The 23,655-nt window shown below is 50.9% G+C and overlaps 2 protein-coding genes across 4 annotated transcripts in view; one reads left to right on the top strand and one right to left on the bottom strand.

The window, feature by feature from the left end:
• Positions 1–12,586, bottom strand: part of LOC143989596 (uncharacterized) — a 20,864-nt gene extending 8,278 nt beyond the window's left edge. The window contains exons 1-7 of one of the 3 annotated variants that reach the window (XM_077489806.1): positions 12,476–12,548; positions 5,733–5,860; positions 5,521–5,644; positions 5,307–5,404; positions 4,996–5,217; positions 3,655–3,861; positions 3,430–3,565 (exon numbers count right to left, since the gene is read on the bottom strand). In XM_077489806.1, coding sequence (XP_077345932.1) covers positions 3,430–3,565; positions 3,655–3,861; positions 4,996–5,217; positions 5,307–5,404; positions 5,521–5,605 — 748 coding nt within the window. In that variant the 5' untranslated portion in view covers positions 5,606–5,644; positions 5,733–5,860; positions 12,476–12,548. Of the gene's footprint in view, positions 1–3,429; positions 3,566–3,654; positions 3,862–4,995; positions 5,218–5,306; positions 5,405–5,520; positions 5,645–5,732; positions 5,861–12,475 lie in introns of all 3 variants that reach the window. The other 2 variants (XM_077489805.1, XM_077489807.1) reach the window with 2 other exon arrangements.
• Positions 1–23,655, top strand: part of LOC143986899 (uncharacterized) — a 549,767-nt gene that overhangs the window by 417,012 nt on the left and 109,100 nt on the right. The window lies entirely within an intron of this gene.

The raw sequence follows: 23,655 nt of genomic DNA, 5'->3' as shown, positions 1-23,655 counted from the left end.
ATATCAGAATCAGAGATCAACATTATTAAAGTGTAAAAGAGGTAAAACGCTGTTTTGCAGATGATCAGACAGGAGTGTAATATAATATGATGGATGACAGACTCCCTTGTCATAGACAGGTAGGTGGGTACAAGCTCCCTGCACCTGATGTCACTTATGCTGCCTGTACACAAACTCTTTTTTTTTTTTTTTTTTTTTAAACATTCATCCAATTTTCTAACCATTAGTGGGGTCAAATCAGCGTTCATTTTCCACCACAGTGACGGGAAAATTCAAAGGAGCAGAAAAGAAAACTTTTCTTGATCGAACAAGTTTTCAAAAAGGGTACATGGTTTTTGCTCAGAAGTTACATTCATTTTTAAAATTTAATGTTAAAAGCAAGTGGAATTTTAGAACTACACTCGTCCATTCATCGAATATACAAATAATTTGAGGTTGGTGACGTAGCTGAGGGGCGATGTTGTGGATGGCCTTGTATATTATGGTTAGCATTTTGAATTTTATACGGTGGGGGAGGGGAAGCCAGTGAAGGGATTGGCAGAGAGGAGCAGCAGTCACGGATCGGTTAGTGAGGTGTATTAGTTTAGCAGCAGCATTCATATTAGACTGAAGGGGGAGGAGCCTGTGTAAGGGTCGGCCATTAAGGAGAGAGTTGCAGTAGTCAAGGAGGGAAATAATCAAGGAGAGAACGAGTTGCTTTGTGGTGTAATTAGTCAGGAAGGTGGAATTCTGGAGATGTTGCGGAGGTGAAGGCGGCAGGATTTAGCCAGTGATTGGATGTGGAGACTGAAGGAGAGGTCAGAGTCAGGGATTACACCCAGGACCCCGGCATGTGTGGAGGGACCAGTGGTTGTGCTGTTGATCTTAATGGTAAAGTCATGTAGGGGGACTGGGAAGACGGAACTATTACAAGCTCAGTTTTAGAAAGATTGAGTTTCAAGAAGTGGTGTGACATCCATACCGATGTCATTCAGTAAGTTTGAGATCTGGGAGGAGATTGAGGGGGTGCGTTGAGGACTGGAGAGATAGATCTGGGTGTCGTCGTTATAGAGGTGGTATTGGAAGCCATGGGAGGTTATCAACTGGCCCAGGGAAGAGGTATAGAGCAAGAATAGGAGGGGCCCAAGGTCAGAGGCTTGGGGTACCCTAACAGAGAGAGGAAGAGGAGTGGAGGAGATGGAGTTGTAAGTGACACTCACAGTGCGCTGAGATAGGTAGGAGGAGAACCAGGATAAAGCAGAATCACGGAGGCCAAGGGAGGGTAATTTGCTGAGGAGGAGCAGGTGGTCAACTGTGTCAAAGGCAGCAGAGAGGTCTAGAAGTATGAGTATGGAGTAGTGCCTATTGGTTTTAGCAGTTAGTAGGTCATTGGTGAGTTTTAGTAGGGCAGTTTCAGTAGAATGTTGTGGGCAGAAGCCAGACTGTAGGGGATCCAAAAGGTTGTTGTCTGTGAGATAGCGACTCATTCAGTCATGGACAAGGCGTTCGATAAGCTTGGAGGCAAATGGGAGCAGGGAGATGGGTCTTAAGTTATTCAAACAGGTGGGGTCTAGTGAAGGTTTTTTAAGTATGGGGGTAACCAGTGCATGTTTGAGCAGGGAAGGAAAGGTGCCAAAGCAGAGGGAGAGATTGAAGATGTGGGTTAGGGAGTTTAGGATAGAGAGGGAAGGTGGTCGCAGAAATTGTGAGGGGATAGGGTCCAGGGGACAGGTGGTGAGGTGGGCCATGGAGAGGAGTTTATCAACTTCATTGGTGGTAACTGGGCAGAAGGAGGAGAGTATTGAGTGTGGTGTTGGACCTGATGTGTTGGGTAGGGGAGGAAGTTGAATGCTGCATATCTCCTTGTGAATTGTGTCGATTTTGCTTTTGAAATGGTTGGCAATCTGTTGAGCGGTAAGCAAGTTGGTGGGTGGGGGCAGTGGGGGGTGAAGTAAGGAATTAAGGGTAGAAAAGAGTTGACGAGGTTTGAATGAGAGGGTTTTGATGAGAGTGTTGTAGTAGGTTTGTTTAGCAGTGTGAAGGCAGGGGTTGTATTTGAGAAGGGCAGATTTGTAGAGGGTAAAGTCTTGCAGGGATTTAGATTTACGCCATGCTTGCTCAAGAGCACGGCTGTGTCTCTTGAGACTTCTGGTGTCGTCTGTTTGCCAGGGTTGTGGCAGATGGGGCCTTGTTCTGCGTGTAGCAAGAGGAGCAAGAACGTCTAGGGAGGATGACAGCGTGGTGTTGTAGATGGAAGTGGTTAGGTCTGGACAGGGGTGCGATTTTGTCATAAAGGCCATCAGTAGCAGAATGAAGAAGGGAAGGGTTGAGGTTGCGAAGGTCACTACAGGTAGTGGTTTGTGGTTTGGCAGCATGGGATGTAGAAGACAAGGAGAGAGTGAAATGGATAAGGTTGTGATCAGAGAGAGGAAAGGGTGTATTAGAGAGATTGCAGGGAGTGCAGGAGAATACGAGGTCGAAAGTATTGTTGTTGGAGTGAGTGGTGGTTTGCGTCCATTGTGTTAGGTTACAAGAGGAGGTTAGGATGAGCACTTGAGAAGTGGTTGCAGTATTAACATTGATTGGAATGTTAAAGTCACCTAGGATGATGGCAGGTACTTCAGATGAGAGAAAGTACGGTAGCCATGCAGAGAAGTCACCCAGAAAGTGTGACATTGGTCCAGGAGGCCGATAAATGACTGTGACCCTCAGACAATGTGTGGAGAAAAGACGAATGCAGTGCACTTCGAAAGAGCAGGAGGAAAGAGAGGGAGGTGTGGGAAGAACCTGGAGGGTGCATTGTGGGGAGAGGAGAAGTCCGACGCCGCCTCCTTTTTGTCCACTGGGTCTGGTGGAGTGAGTCCAGAAGAGACCACTGTGGGACAGGACAGCTGGGGAGGTAGTTCTGAGTTCCTGGAGCCAGGTTTCGGTTATAGCAAATGGATTAAGGGATTTGGAGAGGAAACAAGTTGAGTTGAGACAAGTTGCAGAGGTCCCACACCGCTGCCTCCCATCTCCCGAGACTGCACTCAGTGACTTGGGTCTGAGACTATACAGACATATCCCTCCACCCGGCACAGCCAGCAGACAACAGAGCAAGTAATCCTGGGGGGATTGTTCTGTCAGAGATCTTGTCATACCCGGGTATGGGGCAGAAGACCCAAATCACATACCCCAGGTGCCTAGATCTAGTAACATGTATGGTGAAAATCCACATTTTGCTGCCAGCTGATCCCCAGAATCTCCATAAATCCAGTCTAGATACATAAATTGTGTCGGCAGCACAGAGAAGGAAGATTATCGGAGAGAAATCCAGGAATACAGGACGGGGAACACAGCTCAGGAAAGTGACCAGGGGATTACAGGCTGATATCACCCAGCCCCCGCCCTACTCTGGACCAATCAGTGAGCAGTATGGGTGGAGGAATGTATTTAGTGTTAATGACCCACCTGTGCTGATCTCTGTAGGAGTGTCCTCCTCTAGAATGAGCCTCATTATTCCATCCTCCTCCATAGACTGCTGATCATCGCTCACATAAGTCTCCTCTTCTTTCACCTCAACTTTAGAATCTCTCAGGTTTCCACTCTGAATATATAATAAAAATGACATCAATGGTAACAATGCAGATAATGTACAGATCCTAATGATACTATCAGTGATTATTCCTCATCTACCTGATGATTGTGGGGGATGGTGTGACCTTCCTGTGTGGAATCCCGGGAATACAGAGGACGGGGACATCTCTCTGGTGGGTTCCTGGTATTTGGTGGCTCCATCATATCCTTGTGTCCTTCTGAAAACTCCTCCATCACTCCATACTCCTCATCCTCCTCTTTATACTCTTCTTTAACATCAATATTATCATCCCCGAGGTTTCCACTCTGAAAGATATAATAAAACATTCATTGTAACTGTAGTACTAACCCCCGATGGAGCTGCTGGTTTTATTCGGGATTACCGTTACCTCTTTTGCTCGCCTCTTCATCCAGGGGAGTCCCGTGGAAAGTAGCCCAAATGAAGATAGATCAGACACGTGGTCCTTTTTGTAGATTTATTTAAGGGTAACACCAAAGAAAGACACAAGACACAGTCCTTCAATAGAGGGTTAGAGGATAAGGGGAGTTCAGGCACCTAGTAATTGCGGGTTAGAGGTATCAGTCAGATCCAGAGGACAAACAGCTCCACAGACTGGATCCAGCAATCACCGGATAGGCCCCTCTCACTTGACCTAGCAGCCGATGAGATGCCAAACAAAGTCTCTGCCACAGACTTGTTAATTGAACTTAGAGATTCTTGAGAGCTTTTAGGAAGAACTACCATACAGTACCAGATACTTTCAGCCAACCCGGCGATACTGTAAGGATATTGATCTGGGATGCGTCCTCAAACTGAGTCTCCAGGCTCCTCCAGAGACACCAGCCTTGCACTCGGTCCTCCACTGGAAAAGTCCTCCCCTGGATCCCTCAGCTTTTCTCGGCTTCTCCCCGCAGGCGAGACAGCACAGGACCACCCCTGGTTCAGTAGGCCACAAGACATTCCTGGGCCCACACTCTCAGTTGCAGAGCCTCGGGCCAGCAGGCCCCCGAGGCGCAGGACCATGCGTCACAGACCCCAGGCCAGGAGGGCCCTGGGGTTGGGATCACGGACCCCAGAAAACAACGAACCCACAAAAATGGCGTCGGTACCTTAAATACCCTCTCCCAGAATGCACAGCAGGGAAACCACACCCACTGAACTATTTCTGAGCAAGAGGCGGTATTCAATACGTTCCAGCCTGCTGCTGTTCCACACCCACCGACGGTGACAGTGACACCTACGGTCAGGTGGGAATCAGTGCAACCCAGCTGAACTGGCACAGAAACCAGAACTTTAGAGAAATTAGTCTGAGCCAAACTACAGCTTCAGATAATTACATTTAAGAAAAAAACAATAGCGTCTGCTCATCAGGAGCAGGGCGCTACATAACAAACATGCTATGTATGAATCAGAACTACCAATAATTGTCAATCATCTACCTGATGATGGCGGGGGATGGTGTGACCTTCCTGTGTGGAATCCCGGGAATACAGAGGATGGGGACATCTCTCTGGTGGGTTTCTGTAGCTGGATGACTCCACCATGGTGTCTGGGTACAGATCTTTGTGTTCTTTTAGAGACTCCTCCATCACCCCATCCTCATCATCCTCCTCTTTTATCTCTTCTTTAACCTCAACTTTAGAATCTCTCAGGTTTCCACTCTGAATATATAATAAAAATGACATCAATGGTAACAATGCAGATAATGTACAGATCCTAATGATACGATCAGTGATTGTTCCTCATCTACCTGATGATGGTGGGGGACGGTGTGACCTTCCTGTGTGGAATCCCGGGAATACAGAGGACGGGGACATCTCTCTGGTGGGTTCCCATTACTGGATCCATCTGTAGGAAACACACACACTGACTGAATACATTGTTTCTATGTGTTTATCAGATGATGGGGGATCTAGGTGGAGCCTCCGTACTGCTCTCTCCTTTACAATAAAGTCTCCTCTTACCCGGTGATGTGAGGGGCGGCTGATTGTCCATCATGACGTCCTTGTAGAGATCCTTGTGTCCTTCTAAATACTCCCACTCCTCCATGGAGAAATAGACAGTGACATCCTGACACCTTATAGGAACCTGACACACACAATGATACAGTCACCATCCAGACACATCCCTTGTCTGTTACTGGATAATGTCCCAGAATTCCCAGAATCCTCCTCACCTCTCCTCCATCATCTCTCTGGTGACTTCTAGAATCTTCTTTGTATTTCTCTATTCTATCAGGGAGGGAGGTGGAGGCAATGTGATGGTCATATGATCTCCAGACTTCACAGGAGGAAAACTCTAGATCTGAACACAAATAGCAAAATCAAATGATATTCCCAGAATCCTCCTCACCTCACCATTCAGGTCTCCATTTTATTAAAGCCCCACTTCAGACTGAGATATAATTTACCCACACAGGACCCCCACACTGTACAGTTAAATGATTGCTATAGGCATTCTGACATCATTACATACAACGCAGGACCAACAGTCCCACATTGCTGGTGAGGATGCTAAGAGCATCAGACCAAGAAAAAGAGCTGGATGGAGGGACATTGGGAGGAGGAGCTGTGATGTCAGTGTGATGTCATAGGACATATAGACTCTGGATGGAGGGACATTTGAATGGGGAGATTTGAGGGTCCTCTATATGAGGCTCCTGTGAAAACCAAATCATTGCTCCTGGGTGTGTCCTTCCTCTCCTAAACTGAAGAGTGAACTTTGACCTTTACCATACAGAAATCTGTCAGGAATGTGTGAAAGTAAGCTCTCATGTGATCAGGTGACGTGCGGAGGAACGGAGTGTAAATAGCAGACAATTTTCCCCAGAGCTCCTAATGGTGAGGATGGATTTTGCTGAGTGCTGGTGCCAAGTTTCCACCCCCCAGGATCACTGCAGGTGTGGAGAAAAGCTGTGTAAGAGGATATGGAGGAGAGATGAGGAGGAGATCCAGGAATCAGGATAAAGGTCAGGACAAGCAACAGACGAGCGCATCCAAGAGATGAAGCCGGGGTCACTACACAGAAAATCGATCCAAGGAAACAACAGGCAGGACGATGAATAGCAAGAAGGAGCTCAGAGACAAATGAGAATATTGCTCAGCCAATGGGAGATGATCTCAGCATGACTTACATAATGAAGGAGATGAAGGGGGGGGGAGGAAGTCACTTATGGTGACTAGGGATGAGCTTGGTGTTCGAGTCGAACGCATGTTCAACTCAAACACCGGCTGTTCGCACGTTCGGCGAAGCCAGAACTCTGTGGGCCGTTCGTGCCAAATTCACGTGGCGCTCATGACCCACAATGCACTGCGCCATCGCAGTGCATTGTTGGCTCATGATTGGCCAAGCATGCACTGTGACCCTGCATGCTTGGCCAATCACAGCGCCGGCAACGAGGAGAGCCATGATTGCCTGTGGCCAATTATAGCTCAGGCTGTGTAGTCCACGCCCCACACTATATAAGGCCGCCAGCGCGGCGGCCTTGTGTAGTGTTCGGGCATCTGCAGGAGTTAGTGGGTGTTGTCTGTGTGCCTTCAGCGCAGTATACACCTGTATCTACCTATATTGCTCTTCTCTAATTGAGCCATCTGCAGGAGTTAGTTGGTGTTGTGTGCCTCCAGCGCAGTATACACCTGTAGCTACCTATATTGCTCTTCTCTAATTGAGCCATCTGCAGAAGTTAGTTGGTGTTGTGTGCCTCCAGCACGTCACAGTATACACCGGTATTTACCCTTTAATTGCTGGTGTTCTATAATAAAGGCAACTGCAGGAGTTAGTGGGTGTTGTTTGCCTCCAGCACAGCACAATATACACCTGTATCTACCCTTTATTGCTGGTGTTCTATCATATAGGCATCTGCAGGAGTTAGTGGGTGTTGTGTGCCTCCAGCACAATATACACTACCCAATTGCTGGTTTTCCCATCTCCCTGCAGGCCATTACCATGTCTGGAAGGCCAACAAGGAGAGGCAGACAGGCACGAGCCAATAAAAGAGGGCAAGCAGGCTCTGTGTCTAGAGACAACAGTGCTGGTCGTGGACGCGGTGCATCGTCATCAGCACGTGGCCATGCGACACGCTTGTCCTTATTTTTGGCAGCTGGACGTGTTGAGCCGCATCATGCGGAAGACTTGGTAGAGTGGATGACCAAGCCCTCTTCATCCTCTCTCACCCAGTCTCAGGGTACTAGCAAAGCAGCTGCCAACGCATCGTCTTCCCTCCTCTCAATGTCATCATCAGTGACTCCTTCCCTAGACCCACCACATCCTCCTGAGGAGTCCCCTGAACTGTTTGAGCACAGTGTTGGGTACATGCTCCAGGAGGATGCCCAGTGTTTTGTAGGCTCTGATGATGATACTCAGCTAGAGGAAGGCAGTAGCGTGAGCGCAGAGAGAGGAGATGCTCAAGAAGGACAGCAATCTAGCAGTCATGTTCCACAAGCTGCAGCATACTGCCAGGTTTGCTCCAGTGATGAAGAGGTAGGGGCTGATGAGGGCACTGACTCCACTTGGGTGCCTGGTGGGAGAGAGGAGGAGGAACATCTCCAACGAGGCAGGATGCCCTCCGGGGGCCAGCTTAGGGGCAGCACACCGACTGAATCACATCGCAGAACTCCGCCTGTGCAGGGTGCTGCCTCTGCGCGTTACTCTAAAAGTTCTTTGGTGTGGGCCTTTTTTGAGACAAGTGCATCAGATCGCACCGCTGCTATTTGCAACATATGACTCAATCGTATTTCACATGGCCAAAAGATCAGCCGCTTGGGCACCACATGCTTAACCAGACATATGTTGACCTGCCATGCAGCTCGTTGGCAAGCTTACCTCAAAGACCCACACCAAAGAACAAAGCGGACCTCTCCTTGCTCCTCATAAGCTGGGATCTCCAACCCCACTAGATCTTCAGTCCTCTCTGAAACCTGCACTGAGAGGAATGAAGGTGTAGAATTAGGTGTGTCCGATTTGTAGCAGGCAAATTTCCCTGCCCCAGCTGCTGGACCGTAGAAAGAAGTTCACTCCCAGCCATCCACCTGCCCAGCGGTTGAATGCTAGCTTGGCTAAATTGCTGGCACTTCAACTGCTGCCTTTTCAGTTGGTAGACTCGGCCCCCTTCCGTGAGTTTGTGCAATGTGCGGTTCCTCAGTGGCAGGTCCCCAAAAGCCACTTTTTCTCATGGAAGGAGATTCCGGCTTTCTACCGGCATGTGGAATGCAATGTCCTTGCCTCACTGGACAGGGCGGTCAGCGGTAAGGTGCATATTACCGCTGACTCATGGTCCAGCAGGCATGGACAGGGATGTTACCTGTCTTTCACGGCCCATTGGGTCACTCTTCTGGCAGCTGGGAAGGATGCAGGACAAGGTGCAGTAGTGTTGGAGGTGGTTCCGCCACCACGCCTTCAAAATGCTACTATTGGTTGTGACACACCCCTCTCCTCCACCCCTCCTCCTCTTCTTCCTCCCTGGCCTCTTCCAGTGCTCTGTCCTCGGAACCAGCGGTGTTCCGTAGGCATTCAAGGGGCTACGCAAGTAAAACGATGCCATGCCGTGCTTGCGCTGGTTTGTTTGGGGGACAGGAGCCACACTGGGGCAGATATTTTGTCAGCTCTGCAGGGGCAGACTGAGAGGTGGTTGACACCACGCCAGCTTAAGCCAGGATTGGTGGTTTGCGACAATGACACCAACCTCCTATCCGCCCTCCGACAAAGACAACTGACCCATGTGCCCTGTGTGGCTCACATCTTTAACCTGGTGGTTCAGCAGTTCTTGGGTAGGTACCTGGGCTTACAGGATGTCCTGAAGCAGGCCAGGAAAGTCTGTGTGCATTTCCGCCAATCATTTAATGCCAGTGCTCGGCTGGCTGAGCTCCAAAAGGAGTTGAACCTGCTCAAGAACCGCCTTATATGTGACATGTCCACCAAGTGGAACTCAACGTTGGCCATGCTGCAGCAGCTGCACACGCAGCAGAGGGCCATCAATGAGTACCTGTGCGACTACGGCACCAGGACAGGGTCAGGGGAGCTTGTTTTTTTCTCACCATGCCAGTGGGGCATGTTTAGGGATGCGTGCAGTTTCCTGTCACCGTTTGAGGAGGCCATAAGGATGGTGAGCAATGACAGTGCATGCATCAGTGACACTGTATCTCTTGTCCACCTGTTGGAGCATACGCTGCGTGGAATAATGGACAGGGCACTTGAGGCAGAACAGAGGCAGAAAGAGGAGGACTTCCTTGCCTCTCAAGGCCCCCTTTATCCAGACAGTGTTCCTGCTGTCCCACCCATCACACAGGAAGAGGAGGAGGAGGATGATTGTGTCAGCATGGAGGTGGAGTCTGGCACTCAGCATCAGCAGTCTTGTAGGGATGATTTTGTAGGTGGCTGGGAGGAGGTAGCTGTGGATCATGTTGTCCTTAGTGACCCAGAGGACTCCGGACTGAATTCCTCAGCTAACCTACGCTGCATGGCCTCCCTGATCCTGCAAAGCCTGCTGAAGGATCCTCGTATTCTTCGGATCAAGGAGAGGGACCATTACTGGCTGGCCACTCTCCTTTATCCACGGTAAAAGGGTAAGGTTGCAACCTTATCTTGCCGTCGCAGAGGGAGCAGAGGATGAGACATCTCTGGGAGGCCTTGCAGAAAGGTCTTTGCAATGCGTTCCCAGAGACTGGGAGGTTACAAACTCCTGGTCCTGGACAACGTGTTGCTGAGGCTTAGGTCAGAAGGAGCAGTGGAGAAGGTGGCCGTCTGACTAATGCGTTCAGACAATTTTTTAGTCCGCAGCCCCAAGGTATGATCCGTTCCAGCAACCATCACCAGCATCTGATTTACATGGTGCAGGAATACCTAGGGGCAAGGTCAGACTTGGACACCTTTCCCACCGAAAATCCTCTGGCTTACTGGGTCTTGAGGATGGATCACTGGCCAGAGCTTGCACAGTATGCAATTGAGCTACTGGCCTGTCCTGCATCCAGCGTTCTTTCGGAACGCACCTTCAGTGCTGCTGGTGGCTTTGTTACCGATCACAGGGTGCACCTGTCCACCGACTCAGTTGATCGACTGACCTTCATAAAAATGAATCAGTCTAGGATCACCACCCGCTACCAAGCACCTGAAGCTGATGTAACTGAATATTTTTTATTTAAATATCACATCCCTTCAAGACTGCCTATGCTGATGCTGAGTTACTGTCCTGTTATGTTGACTGTCTATCCTCTTCCTCCTCCGCTGATATTTTGGAAGAACATTTTTGGTTCTGGGTGATGCCACCAGCCCAATTTTCAGCCCCTGTTTAACAGGGGAGTGTAATTACAATTTTTGATGCAATGCTTTGCAGCAGGGCTCATTCCTGCACTCCAACTAGAGTATCTGGGAGAGGTTGCAGTGTGGTGGCACCAGCAAGCAGTGCCTAAGGCCCAGTTTTTCAGCCCCTGTTTAACAGGGGCATCTAATTACAATTCTTGATATAATATTTCACAGGAGGGTCCGTTCCTGTGCCCACCGAGAGTAACTGTAAGGACTTATAGTGTTATGGCACCAGCACCACAACCACCAAAGGCCCAATTTTTCTACCACTGTTCAACAATGGCATGTAATTACAATTCTTGATATAATCGTTCACAGCAGGGCGCTCCAGCGCCCACCAAGACTCACTTTGAGGGCTTACAGTGTTGTGACAACACCAACACCTTGTTCCGCCATTTCTGCAGAGCATATAGGGCAGGCCCCTACTTTCAAACATCCAACTTACAAACGTCTCCTACTTGCAAACGGAAGGAGACAACAGGAAGTGAGATGAAAAAAGACGGATGGCAAAAAAAATTATACAGGGGTGATAACCCTTCCCTATGTTTTCCAAAAAACTTAAAAATAGATTTTTTGACTTGAGCTACACTTTAAAAATGTACCAGTTCAAAACTACAAACAGATTCTACTTAACACAACAAACCTACACAGTCCCTGTCTTGTTTGCACCGCCTGTATACTGTTGAGTATATAGGGCCTGGGGGCCCAACGCCTTTCCATTTTTTAATATGGGTACGGGGTTCCCCTTAATATCCGTACAAGACCCAAAGGAGCTGGTAATGGTCAGGGGGGGGGGCTACCTATGCCATTTTTCTCGATTTTCATCCATATTGCCGGAACCAGATATAACATTAAAACCGCAAGCCGTTTTAAATGACTTTTTTTCCGTTAAATGTAATTTTGTGCAGGGACTGTTCTAAACACGGGAAACACGTGGCACTTCACAGGCATACTATAGACACCCCCCAGGCACGATATTTAAAGGAATATTTCACTTTTTTTCACTTTAATCGTCATTAAAATCAGTGCTCCCGCCAAAATGCCAGTTTTTAAAAACATTTTAGGCATTGACCCATGTCCCCTGGGGCAGGAGCCCGGTCCCCAAACCCTTTTTAGGACAATATCTTTCATATGAGCCATTAAAATTAGCACTTTTTATTTTGAACGTTCGAGTCCCATAGACTTCAATGGGGGTCTAAAGTTCGCACAAATTTTCCGTCCGTTCGAAAGTTCTGGTAGGTGGGAACCGAACCGGGGGGTGTTCGGCTCATCCCTAATGGTGACCATAGATACATGGAAATTCAGCTGGTTCAGCAGGGATCGGTCACATTTCCATCCATGTGTGGTCACTCCGGATAAAAGTCACTCCATCAGCGGCTGCAGCCAATAGCTTCATCACTGATCTGTGTATTCTGAGAGCGGAGGAGCGCCCCCCATTGTCAGAATACAAAATACAATAGTGCAGCGGGGAGGATTCCCCCATCCCTCTACAATGTGTGTATTGGGGAAACAGGTCTGTTTTTTCCTCTCATCCCACTGGCTGAACGATAAAACCGAACCATGTATGGCCAGCTTTGGAAGGAATATATATTAATCAACTGAAGGGGTTCATCTACATATTACCTCCTCTGCCGCTAGATCCTGAAGTGTCTTCTCTCTACGTCTTACCCAAATGAGATGTCTGTCAGTACCTGACATCACTTCCTGTCTGTATTCCATAGAGATTTCTTGTCTGAGTAGAGGGGAGATCACCACCTTGTGGAGCTCAGGGGAACTGCAGCCCTAAGAAAAGTCTTGAAGAGTGTACATGGCCTTGTGCTGTGTGTGTATGTACTGTATATATACAGTAATGGTAGTGGTTATTGATTCTTACTCTGAATGGTCTAAGGTTATCAGTTACCCCAAGGTTCAGTGCTGGGACCCTTACTTTTTTTGTCAATTAACTTTTTATTGTTTCCAACAATGCTGTCACGATCGTCCTGGCGTCCCGGTCGCACACGGGAGAATTACCCGCAGAAGCCTGTTGTCGAGAACCCGTCGTTCCCCTTTGACGCGCGTTAAAGCGAATGGAGGCACTCGCGTCGGCATGAACGAGCGCACGCGTGCATGCGGGGGCACGAACAGGCGCACGGCCACTCGCGGGGGCACGCTGACTCGTCGTGCGACCGTTTTGGCGCCCTAAAGGCTTCTTAAGGTCCTTGCTCCATTCCCTTCTTGCTGTCCAGTCTACAGCGTGTTCGGAGATCCTGCTATTCAGTACCTGTACCCGTTGCCTAGATTCCTGTTACCCGGCTTGTTCTTGACCTCGATCCGTTGCTGCCTGCCTACGACTTCTTGCTTGTCTGACCACGTCTCTGCCTCATCCTCTTGTACTGTGTTGACTGCTTGCTGCTGACCCGGCCTGTACCCGACTCCGCTGTTCCTGCCAACCCGTTCGGATTTCCTGTGACTGCTGTCTCCGCTGACGATCATCTGCCTGCCAGTCTACCCACTTGTGCCTGCCTACACCAGCCGATTGCCATCAGCCCTATCTACTTGCTGTCGGTGTTCTGCTGACTATCCGGACCTGCCTCCACCTGCCAGGCACTTGTGCCCTCTGAACTTTTGAATCCCTGTTACCACCTCCAGGGGTTCTTTAGCCAGGGGATACGAGGGGCCGCTCCCTGCATTCCGGGCTCGCCTACTAGGTACGTGACAGTACTGGACAGCCATGTCCGAGCCTGCGCAGGGAGCCTCCCCCATGGACGAGCTCTGCCGCCACCTGGCTGGCCTTACCCAGGCGGTAAAGAGTCTACAGGAAGGTTATGGCAGACTGGAAGAACAAGTCCAGGTGCTATCTGCTTCTTCGCCAGCTGCTCCGGGGGCCCATGCCCCACCATCAGTGGTGATGATGCCACCCGAACCCAGGGTCCCAACTCCGGAACGATTTGCGGGAGACCGGAATAAGTTCAGAGCCTTCCGCAACTCCTGTGAGCTCTATTTCGCCCTGCAACCGAGGACCTTCTCCCTCGAGGCGACCAAGGTGGGGTTCGTCATTTCCCTTCTGACGAACGAACCTCAGGCCTGGGCACACCGTCTACTGGAACGAAAGGACCCGTCCTTAGACACCCTGAACACCTTCTTCCTGGCTATGTCTAGACTCTACGAGGCCCCCCAACTCGCGGCGACCGCAGAAGCAGCCTTACACGCCCTGCAACAAGGTCGCAGGCCTGTGGAGGATTATGTGTCGGAATTCCGACGTTGGAGCGCTGACACGGACTGGAACAACGCGGCCCTGCGATATCAGTTCCGCATGGGTCTGTCCGAGCCTCTGAAGGATGAGTTGGCACGTGTAGGCATTCCCGAAACTTTGGAAGCTCTGATAGACATTTCAGTCCAAGTTGATAGACGCCTGAGAGAGCGCCGCCAAGAGCGTTCCACCGCAGCTACTCGCCCGGTCTGGATGTTGCCACGGGTGCCTAGCTCCGCCCACCCAGCTCCTTCTGTTCCTGCCGCAGCCACACTGGATCCCCCGGAACCTATGCAGCTGGGGTTACTCCGTCCATCCCTGACTCCAGAGGAACGTCAACGTCGCCGGGTCAGCAACCTCTGCCTGTACTGCGGAGAACCAGGGCACTTTGTTCGCACTTGCCCAGCTAAGATGCGTAAGTGCCACCTCGTCCCACCTGTCCCCTCACCTGTGTTGTCTGATAATACCTCTCACCTGGCTGTTCCTGTTCTTTTGCAGCTTCCAGGAAGGACTATCCCAACCCACGCAGTTATTGATTCCGGGGCGTGCAGTGGCTTTGTAGACTCGTCCTTCACCCTGAAGAACAAGATTCCCCTTAGACCGAGAGAGAAGGGGCTCTCGGTATACCTGGCCGATGGGTCTACTTTGGAATCAGGACCAGTGACTCAGGAGACTAGTCCCTTATCTGCTGTCAACGCCGGGACTCACCAAGAATTCCTATGTCTAGATGTCATTAAGTCTCCTCTGTTCCCCATCATTCTAGGCATGCCTTGGTTGAAAGCACACAACCCATGCATCGATTGGGCCATTGGAATGATTGAGTTCCCTTCGGTCTACTGTCTCCAGCATTGTTGCCCAGCAGTTAACGGGGACTCTTCGGCCCTCCTCTGTTTGGAAGCAGACGATGAAACCCGGCAAGCTGTGCCCAAGGATTATCATGACTTTCTAGATGTTTTCAGTAAAAAGGGGGCCAAGACTCTACCACCCCATAGGCCATATGACTGCCCTATTGAACTACTCCCGGGGGCAGAGATCCCCTTCGGAAGAATCTTCCCTCTATCCGAGTCTGAACTGAGTACCCTGAGGTCCTACTTGGATGATAACCTTGAAAAGGGATTTATCCGACCCTCTACCTCCCCGGCTGGCGCTGGGATTTTCTTCGTGGAAAAGAAAGACCACTCCTTACGTCCATGTGTGGACTATCGGGCTTTGAACAAAATCACCATTAAGAATTGTTACCCCTTGCCATTAGTACCTGAACTTTTTCAGAGACTAAGTTCTGCTAAGTTATTCTCCAAGCTGGATCTTCGGGGTGCCTACAACCTCGTCCGTATTAGGAGGGGTGACGAGTGGAAGACTGCCTTCCGTACCCGCTTCTGGCACTTCGAATATTTGGTGATGCCGTTCGGGTTGTGTAATGCCCCAGCCACATTTCAGCATTTTGTCAATGACATTTTTAGAGATTACCTTGACCTATTTGTAATTATTTACCTTGATGACATCCTAATTTTTTCCCACACTTTAGCCGACCACCGAGAACACGTCAAGAAGGTCCTGACTCGTCTCCGTCTTCACGGCTTGTACGCTAAAACCGAGAAATGTGTCTTCGAACAGCAGAGCATCCAGTTTCTCGGCCTGGTCATCTCTGTAAGAGGGATTGAGATGGATCCCCAGAAGATCTCCGCAATTCAGGACTGGCCTGCCCCTTCCGATAAAAAGGGAGTTCAGCGATTTGTGGGGTTCGCTAACTCTTACCGCAAGTTTATTAAGGGATTCTCTTCTATTATCTCTCCCATTACCGGATTGACCAAACAGGGTCAGAAGTTTCGTTGGACCCCTGAAGCACAAGAGGCCTTCAAGATCCTGAAGGATTTGTTTGTATCGGCCTCTGTCCTGAAACATCCCGATCCCGCTCTACCATATATCCTCGAAGTTGATGCTTCGGAAATAGCAGTCGGAGCGATACTTTCCCAGAGGCAGGGGCCCAAGTCCTTACTCCACCCGGTTGCCTTCTTTTCCCGCAAATTGTCGGAGGCAGAGAAGAACTACGACATCGGAGATCGTGAGTTACTGGCAATAAAATCTGCACTCGAGGAGTGGCGCTATCTGCTGGAGGGAGCCACCCATCCGATCCTGGTTTATACTGACCATAAAAACTTGGAGTACCTCAAGACAGCAAAGAGATTGAAGCCCCGTCAGGCCAGGTGAGCACTCTTCTTCTCCAGGTTTTCATTTCATATCACATACCGTCCCGGATCCAAGAATACCAAGCCAGACGCCCTATCCCGCATGTACAGTCAACCGGAGAGTCTGCCACCCACAGATACCATCCTTTCTACGGGGGAACTTTCTTCTGCTCCAGGGGGATGTGGTGTCTCAAGTTAAGCAGGCTTCCATAGGCACAACACCTCCATCCGGTATCCCGTTATCATCCAGTAATGATCTTCTGTGGCATGAGGACAAGATTTTTGTTCCCCAGGAAGTTCGGACTCTGGTTCTGGCCTCCTCTCATGACCACCCATTGGCCGGCCACTTTGGGGAATTCAAGACTCTGGAGTTACTCCGACGCACATTCTGGTGGCCACGAATGAAGGACGACTGCAAGAGGTATGTGGAGGCTTGTGTCACCTGTATTCGGAGTAAGGGCAACAAGTCAAGAGCCTGGGGTCTTCTGAAGCCACTGCCTGTTCCTGATAGACCATGGAGGATGATCTCCATGGATTTCATCGTTGAACTTCCTCCTTCGGAGAACTATTCAACGATTTTCGTCATAGTCGATAGGCTCACCAAGATGGCCCACTTCCTGCCCATGAAGGGCACCCCCTCAGCCACAGAGACAGCCAACACCTTCGTTAAGGAGATTGTAAGACTCCATGGCATCCCCGCCAACATCACATCTGATAGGGGGGTGCAGTTCACCTCAAGATTCTGGAGAGCGCTCTGCGGAGCCCTGAAAATCGATCTTTGTCTGTCCTCAGCCTACCACCCGCAGACCAACGGCCAGACCGAGAGGACGAACCAGACGCTGGAGCAGTACCTTCGTTGTTTCTCGTCCTTCTCCCAAGACGACTGGGCCTCTCTTCTGCCTATGGCTGAATTCGCCTACAACAACACAGTCCACTCTGCCACCAAGCAGTCCCCTTTCTATGCGAACTTTGGCTTCCATCCACTGTTCTTGTCTGGCAATCTCCCCGAGTGTTCGGTACCAGCGGTTCTTTGAAGTAAATAACAAACTTCTGCAAGAAACCCTGACCAAGTCACAAGAGTAGAACAAGAAGTTTTCGACAGAAAGAGAAGGGGGGAGCTGGATCTCAAGGTTGGGGATCAGGTCTGGTTGTCCACCTTGAACCTTACACTGTCTTGCCCCTCCAAGAAGTTGGGCCCGAAATTTGTGGGTCCCTTCCCGATCAAGAGGAAATTAAATAATGTGGCATTTGAGCTCAAGCTTCCTGAATCCTTCCGGATCCATCCAGTCTTCCACGCGTCACTACTCAAGCCCGCAGTCCCGGATCCTTTCGCTGACAGAATTACCAGTCCTCCAGAACCCGTGATGGTCAATGGGGAAATTGAATTCGAGATTGAATCCATACTGGACTGCAGGAAGAGACGGAACCAGATTCAATTTTTGGTCAAGTGGAAGGGGTACGGACCTGAGGAGAACTCCTGGGAGCCAGAATCCAACATCCACGCTAAGAGACTCATCCGTGCCTTTAAGAACTCCCACCCGAGTAAGATGGCTCAGTTGGGCATCCGGAGGCTGCCCCTTGGGGGGGGGGCAATGTCACGATCGTCCTGGCGTCCCGGTCGCACACGGGAGAATTACCCGCAGAAGCCTGTTGTCGAGAACCCGTCGTTCCTCTTTGACGCGCGTTAAAGCGAACGGACGCACTCGCGTCGGCATGAACGAGCGCACGCGTGCACGCGGGGTCACGAACGGGCGCACGGCCACTCGCGGGGGCACGCTGACTCGTCGTGCGACCGTTTTGGCGCCCTAAAGGCTTCTTAAGGTCCTTGCTCCATTCCCTTCTTGCTGTCCAGTCTACAGCGTGTTCGGAGATCCTGCTATTCAGTACCTGTACCCGTTGCCTAGATTCCTGTTACCCGGCTTGTTCTTGACCTCGATCCGTTTCTGCCTGCCTACGACTTCTTGCTTGTCTAACCACGTCTCTGCCTCATCCTCTTGTACTGTGTTGACCGCTTTCTGCTGACCCGGCCTGTACCCGACTCCGCTGTTCCTGCCAACCCGTTCGGATTTCCTGTGACTGCTGTCTCCGCTGACGATCATCTGCCTGCCAGTCTACCCACTTGTGCCTGCCTACACCAGCCGATTGCCATCAGCCCTATCTACTTGCTGTCGGTGTTCTGCTGACTATCCGGACCTGCCTCCACCTGCCAGGCACTTGTGCCCTCTGAACTTTTGAATCCCTGTTACCACCTCCAGGGGTTCTTTAGCCAGGGGATACGAGGGGCCGCTCCCTGCATTCCGGGCTCGCCTACTAGGTACGTGACAGTACTGGACAGCCATGTCCGAGCCTGCGCAGGGAGCCTCCCCCATGGACGAGCTCTGCCGCCACCTGGCTGGCCTTACCCAGGCGGTAAAGAGTCTACAGGAAGGTTATGGCAGACTGGAAGAACAAGTCCAGGCGCTATCTGCTTCTTCGCCAGCTGCTCCGGGGGCCCATGCCCCACCATCAGTGGTGATGATGCCACCCGAACCCAGGGTCCCAACTCCGGAACGATTTGCGGGAGACCGGAATAAGTTCAGAGCCTTCCGCAACTCCTGTGAGCTCTATTTCGCCCTGCAACCGAGGACCTTCTCCCTCGAGGCGACCAAGGTGGGGTTCGTCATTTCCCTTCTGACGAACGAACCTCAGGCCTGGGCACACCGTCTACTGGAACGAAAGGACCCGTCCTTAGACACCCTGAACACCTTCTTCCTGGCGATGTCTAGACTCTACGAGGCCCCCCAACTCGCTGCGACCGCAGAAGCAGCCTTACACGCCCTGCAACAAGGTCGCAGGCCTGTGGAGGATTATGTGTCGGAATTCCGACGTTGGAGCGCTGACACAGACTGGAACAACGTGGCCCTGCGATATCAGTTCCGCATGGGTCTGTCCGAGCCTCTGAAGGATGAGTTGGCACGTGTAGGCATTCCCGAAACTTTGGAAGCTCTGATAGACATTTCAGTCCAAATTGATAGACGCCTGAGAGAGCGCCGCCAAGAGCGTTCCACCGCAGCTACTCGCCCGGTCTGGATGTTGCCACGGGTGCCTAGCTCCGCCCACCCAGCTCCTTCTGTTCCTGCCGCAGCCACACTGGATCCCCCGGAACCTATGCAGCTGGGGTTACTCCGTCCATCCCTGACTCCAGAGGAACGTCAACGTCGCCGGGTCAGCAACCTCTGCCTGTACTGCGGAGAACCAGGGCACTTTGTTCGCACTTGCCCAGCTAAGATGCGTAAGTGCCACCTCGTCCCACCTGTCCCCTCACCTGTGTTGTCTGATAATACCTCTCACCTGGCTGTTCCTGTTCTTTTGCAGCTTCCAGGAAGGACTATCCCAACCCACGCAGTTATTGATTCCGGGGCGTGCAGTGGCTTTGTAGACTCGTCCTTCGCCCTGAAGAACAAGATTCCCCTTAGACCGAGAGAGAAGGGGCTCTCGGTATACCTGGCCGATGGGTCTACTTTGGAATCAGGACCAGTGACTCAGGAGACTAGTCCCTTATCTGCTGTCAACGCCGGGACTCACCAAGAATTCCTATGTCTAGATGTCATTAAGTCTCCTCTGTTCCCCATCATTCTAGGCATGCCTTGGTTGAAAGCACACAACCCACGCATCGATTGGGCCACTGGAATGATTGAGTTCCCTTCGGTCTACTGTCTCCAGCATTGTTGCCCAGCAGTTAACGGGGACTCTTCGGCCCTCCTCTGTTTGGAAGCAGACGATGAAACCCGGCAAGCTGTGCCCAAGGATTATCATGACTTTCTAGATGTTTTCAGTAAAAAGGGGGCCGAGACTCTACCACCCCATAGGCCATATGACTGCCCTATTGAACTACTCCCGGGGGCAGAGATCCCCTTCGGAAGAATCTTCCCTCTATCTGAGTCTGAACTGAGTACCCTGAGGTCCTACTTGGATGATAACCTTGAAAAGGGATTTATCCGACCCTCTACCTCCCCGGCTGGCGCTGGGATTTTCTTTGTGGAAAAGAAAGACCACTCCTTACGTCCATGTGTGGACTATCGGGCTTTGAACAAAATCACCATTAAGAATCGTTACCCCCTGCCATTAGTACCTGAACTTTTTCAGAGACTAAGTTCTGCTAAGTTATTCTCCAAGCTGGATCTTCGGGGTGCCTACAACCTTGTCCGTATTAGGAGGGGTGACGAGTGGAAGACTGCCTTCCGTACCCGCTTTGGGCACTTCGAATATTTGGTGATGCCGTTCGGGTTGTGTAATGCCCCAGCCACATTTCAGCATTTTGTCAATGACATTTTTAGAGATTACCTTGACCTATTTGTAATTATTTACCTTGATGACATCCTAATTTTTTCCCACACTTTAGCCGACCACCGAGAACACGTCAAGAAGGTCCTGACTCGTCTCCGTCTTCACGGCTTGTACGCTAAACCCGAGAAATGTGTCTTCGAACAGCAGAGCATCCAGTTTCTCGGCCTGGTCATCTCTGTAAGAGGGATTGAGATGGATCCCCAGAAGATCTCCGCAATTCAGGACTGGCCTGCCCCTTCCGATAAAAAGGGAGTTCAGCGATTTGTTGGGTTCGCTAACTTTTACCGCAAGTTTATTAAGGGATTCTCTTCTATTATCTCTCCCATTACCGGATTGACCAAACAGGGTCAGAAGTTTCGTTGGACCCCTGAAGCACAAGAGGCCTTCAAGATCCTGAAGGATTTGTTTGTATCGGCCTCTGTCCTGAAACATCCCGATCCCGCTCTACCATATATCCTCGAAGTTGATGCTTCGGAAATAGCAGTCGGAGCGATACTTTCCCAGAGGCAGGGGCCCAAGTCCTTACTCCACCCGGTTGCCTTCTTTTCCCGCAAATTGTCGGAGGCAGAGAAGAACTACGACATCGGAGATCGTGAGTTACTGGCAATAAAATCTGCACTCGAGGAGTGGCGCTATCTGCTGGAGGGAGCCACCCATCCGATCCTGGTTTATACTGACCATAAAAACTTGGAGTACCTCAAGACAGCAAAGAGATTGAAGCCCCGTCAGGCCAGGTGAGCACTCTTCTTCTCCAGGTTTTCATTTCATATCACATACCGTCCCGGATCCAAGAATACCAAGCCAGACGCCCTATCCCGCATGTACAGTCAACCGGAGAGTCTGCCACCCACAGATACCATCCTTTCTACGGGGAACTTTCTTCTGCTCCAGGGGGATGTGGTGTCTCAAGTTAAGCAGGCTTCCATAGGCACAACACCTCCATCCGGTATCCCGTTATCATCCAGTAATGATCTTCTGTGGCATGAGGACAAGATTTTTGTTCCCCAGGAAGTTCGGACTCTGGTTCTGGCCTCCTGTCACGACCACCCATTGGCCGGCCACTTTGGGGTATTCAAGACTTTGGAGTTACTCCGACGCACATTCTGGTGGCCACGAATGAAGGACGACTGCAAGAGGTATGTGGAGGCTTGTGTCACCTGTATTCGGAGCAAGGGCAACAAGTCAAGAGCCTGGGGTCTTCTGAAGCCACTGCCTGTTCCTGATAGACCATGGAGGATGATCTCCATGGATTTCATCGTTGAACTTCCTCCTTCGGAGAACTATTCAACGATTTTCGTCATAGTCGATAGGCTCACCAAGATGGCCCACTTCCTGCCCATGAAGGGCACCCCCTCAGCCACAGAGACAGCCAACACCTTCGTTAAGGAGATTGTAAGACTCCATGGCATCCCCGCCAACATCACATCTGATAGGGGGGTGCAGTTCACCTCAAGATTCTGGAGAGCGCTCTGCGGAGCCCTGAAAATCGATCTTTGTCTGTCCTCAGCCTACCACCCGCAGACCAACGGCCAGACCGAGAGGACGAACCAGACGCTGGAGCAGTACCTTCGTTGTTTCTCGTCCTTCTCCCAAGACGACTGGGCCTCTCTTCTGCCTATGGCTGAATTCGCCTACAACAACACAGTCCACTCTGCCACCAAGCAGTCCCCTTTCTATGCGAACTTTGGCTTCCATCCACTATTCTTGTCTGGCAATCTCCCCGAGTGTTCGGTACCAGCGGTACAGGAGAGTCTTAACTTCTTTGAAGTAAATAACAAACTTCTGCAAGAAACCCTGACCAAGTCACAAGAGTACAACAAAGAAGTTTTCGACAGAAAGAGAAGGGGGGAGCTGGATCTCAAGGTTGGGGATCAGGTCTGGTTGTCCACCTTGAACCTTAGACTGTCTTGCCCCTCCAAGAAGTTGGGCCCGAAATTTGTGGGTCCCTTCCCGATCAAGAGGAAATTAAATAATGTGGCATTTGAGCTCAAGCTTCCTGAATCCTTCCGGATCCATCCAGTCTTTCACGCGTCACTACTCAAGCCCGCAGTCCCGGATCCTTTCGCTGACAGAATTACCAGTCCTCCAGAACCCGTGATGGTCAATGGGGAAATTGAATTCAAGATTGAATCCATACTGGACTGCAGGAAGAGACGGAACCAGATTCAATTTTTGGTCAAGTGGAAGGGGTACGGACCTGAGGAGAACTCCTGGGAGCCAGAATCCAACATCCACGCTAAGAGACTCATCCGTGCCTTTAAGAACTCCCACCCGAGTAAGATGGCTCAGTTGGGCATCCGGAGGCTGCCCCTTGGGGGGGGCAATGTCACGATCGTCCTGGCGTCCCGGTCGCACACGGGAGAATTACCCGCAGAAGCCTGTTGTCGAGAACCCGTCGTTCCCCTTTGACGCGCGTTAAAGCGAACTGACGCACTTGCGTCGGCATGAACGAGCGCACGCGTGCACGCGGGGTCACGAACGGGCACGCGGCCACTCGCGGGGGCACGCTGACTCGTCGTGCGACCGTTTTGGCGCCCTAAAGGCTTCTTAAGGTCCTTGCTCCATTCCCTTCTTGCTGTCCAGTCTACAGCGTGTTCGGAGATCCTGCTATTCAGTACCTGTACCCGTTGCCTAGATTCCTGTTACCCGGCTTGTTCTTGACCTCGATCCGTTTCTGCCTGCCTACGACTTCTTGCTTGTCTGACCACGTCTCTGCCTCATCCTCTTGTACTGTGTTGACCGCTTGCTGCTGACCCGGCCTGTACCCGACTCCGCTGTTCCTGCCAACCCGTTCGGATTTCCTGTGACTGCTGTCTCCGCTGACGATCGTCTGCCTGCCAGTCTACCCACTTGTGCCTGGCTACACCAGCCGATTGCCATCAGCCCTATCTACTTGCTGTCGGTGTTCTGCTGACTATCCGGACCTGCCTCCACCTGCCAGGCACTTGTGCCCTCTGAACTTTTGAATCCCTGTTACCACCTCCAGGGGTTCTTTAGCCAGGGGATACGAGGGGCCGCTCCCTGCATTCCGGGCTCGCCTACTAGGTACGTGACAAATGCAT

The sequence above is a fragment of the Lithobates pipiens genome, unplaced genomic scaffold, assembly GCF_037356315.1.
Source record: "Lithobates pipiens isolate NorthernLeopardFrog02 unplaced genomic scaffold, aLitPip1_a1.2 Scaffold_18, whole genome shotgun sequence".
NCBI lineage: Eukaryota > Metazoa > Chordata > Amphibia > Anura > Ranidae > Lithobates > Lithobates pipiens.
The sequence above is the reverse complement of the archived record's forward strand: the minus strand, read 5'-3'. Positions and strand labels throughout refer to the sequence as shown.